This window comes from Pygoscelis adeliae, unplaced genomic scaffold, assembly GCF_000699105.1.
Source record: "Pygoscelis adeliae isolate BGI_AS28 unplaced genomic scaffold, ASM69910v1 Scaffold267, whole genome shotgun sequence".
Lineage (NCBI taxonomy): Eukaryota > Metazoa > Chordata > Aves > Sphenisciformes > Spheniscidae > Pygoscelis > Pygoscelis adeliae.
The window spans coordinates 4,159,443-4,159,776 of NW_008825150.1; the positions used below are offsets into that span (position 1 = coordinate 4,159,443).

A 334-nucleotide genomic window follows, 5' to 3' on the forward strand; every position below is an offset into this window, starting at 1 on the left:
CTGCTGAAGTCAGAGATAATTCTTGCTTCTGTACAGATGAAGTCATATCAAAGAACTGCACATTAGCTGGAGTCCTAGACATTAGTGCTTGCAAAGCAGGTATAGTAGTGCCATGGTACTGTCAAACAAGCCATTTAACTGGGGAGAAAGCACGTGTCCAGCAGCTGAGGTGTTACTCTAAGATCCAGGATGTTCGTGCTTGTGAATTCTTCCACAGATTGCCTGTGAGACTTTTTACTTTTCCGTAGCCTCATTTCCCAAAATGAGGTCTATAGTATTTCTGTGTTTCACATAGTGCTATGCAAAATCGTGATACTACAGATTGTATACTGAA

At 41.3% G+C, this 334-nt stretch overlaps 1 protein-coding gene across 1 annotated transcript in view; it reads left to right on the forward strand.

Annotated features, from left to right (window-relative positions):
* CD36 (CD36 molecule (thrombospondin receptor)) overlaps positions 1-334 on the forward strand; it is a 30,460-nt gene that overhangs the window by 23,648 nt on the left and 6,478 nt on the right. Inside the window, exon 10 of the mRNA XM_009328357.1 lies at positions 1-99. Within this exon, the coding sequence (XP_009326632.1) occupies positions 1-99 (99 nt within the window). The remainder of the gene's footprint in view (positions 100-334) is intronic.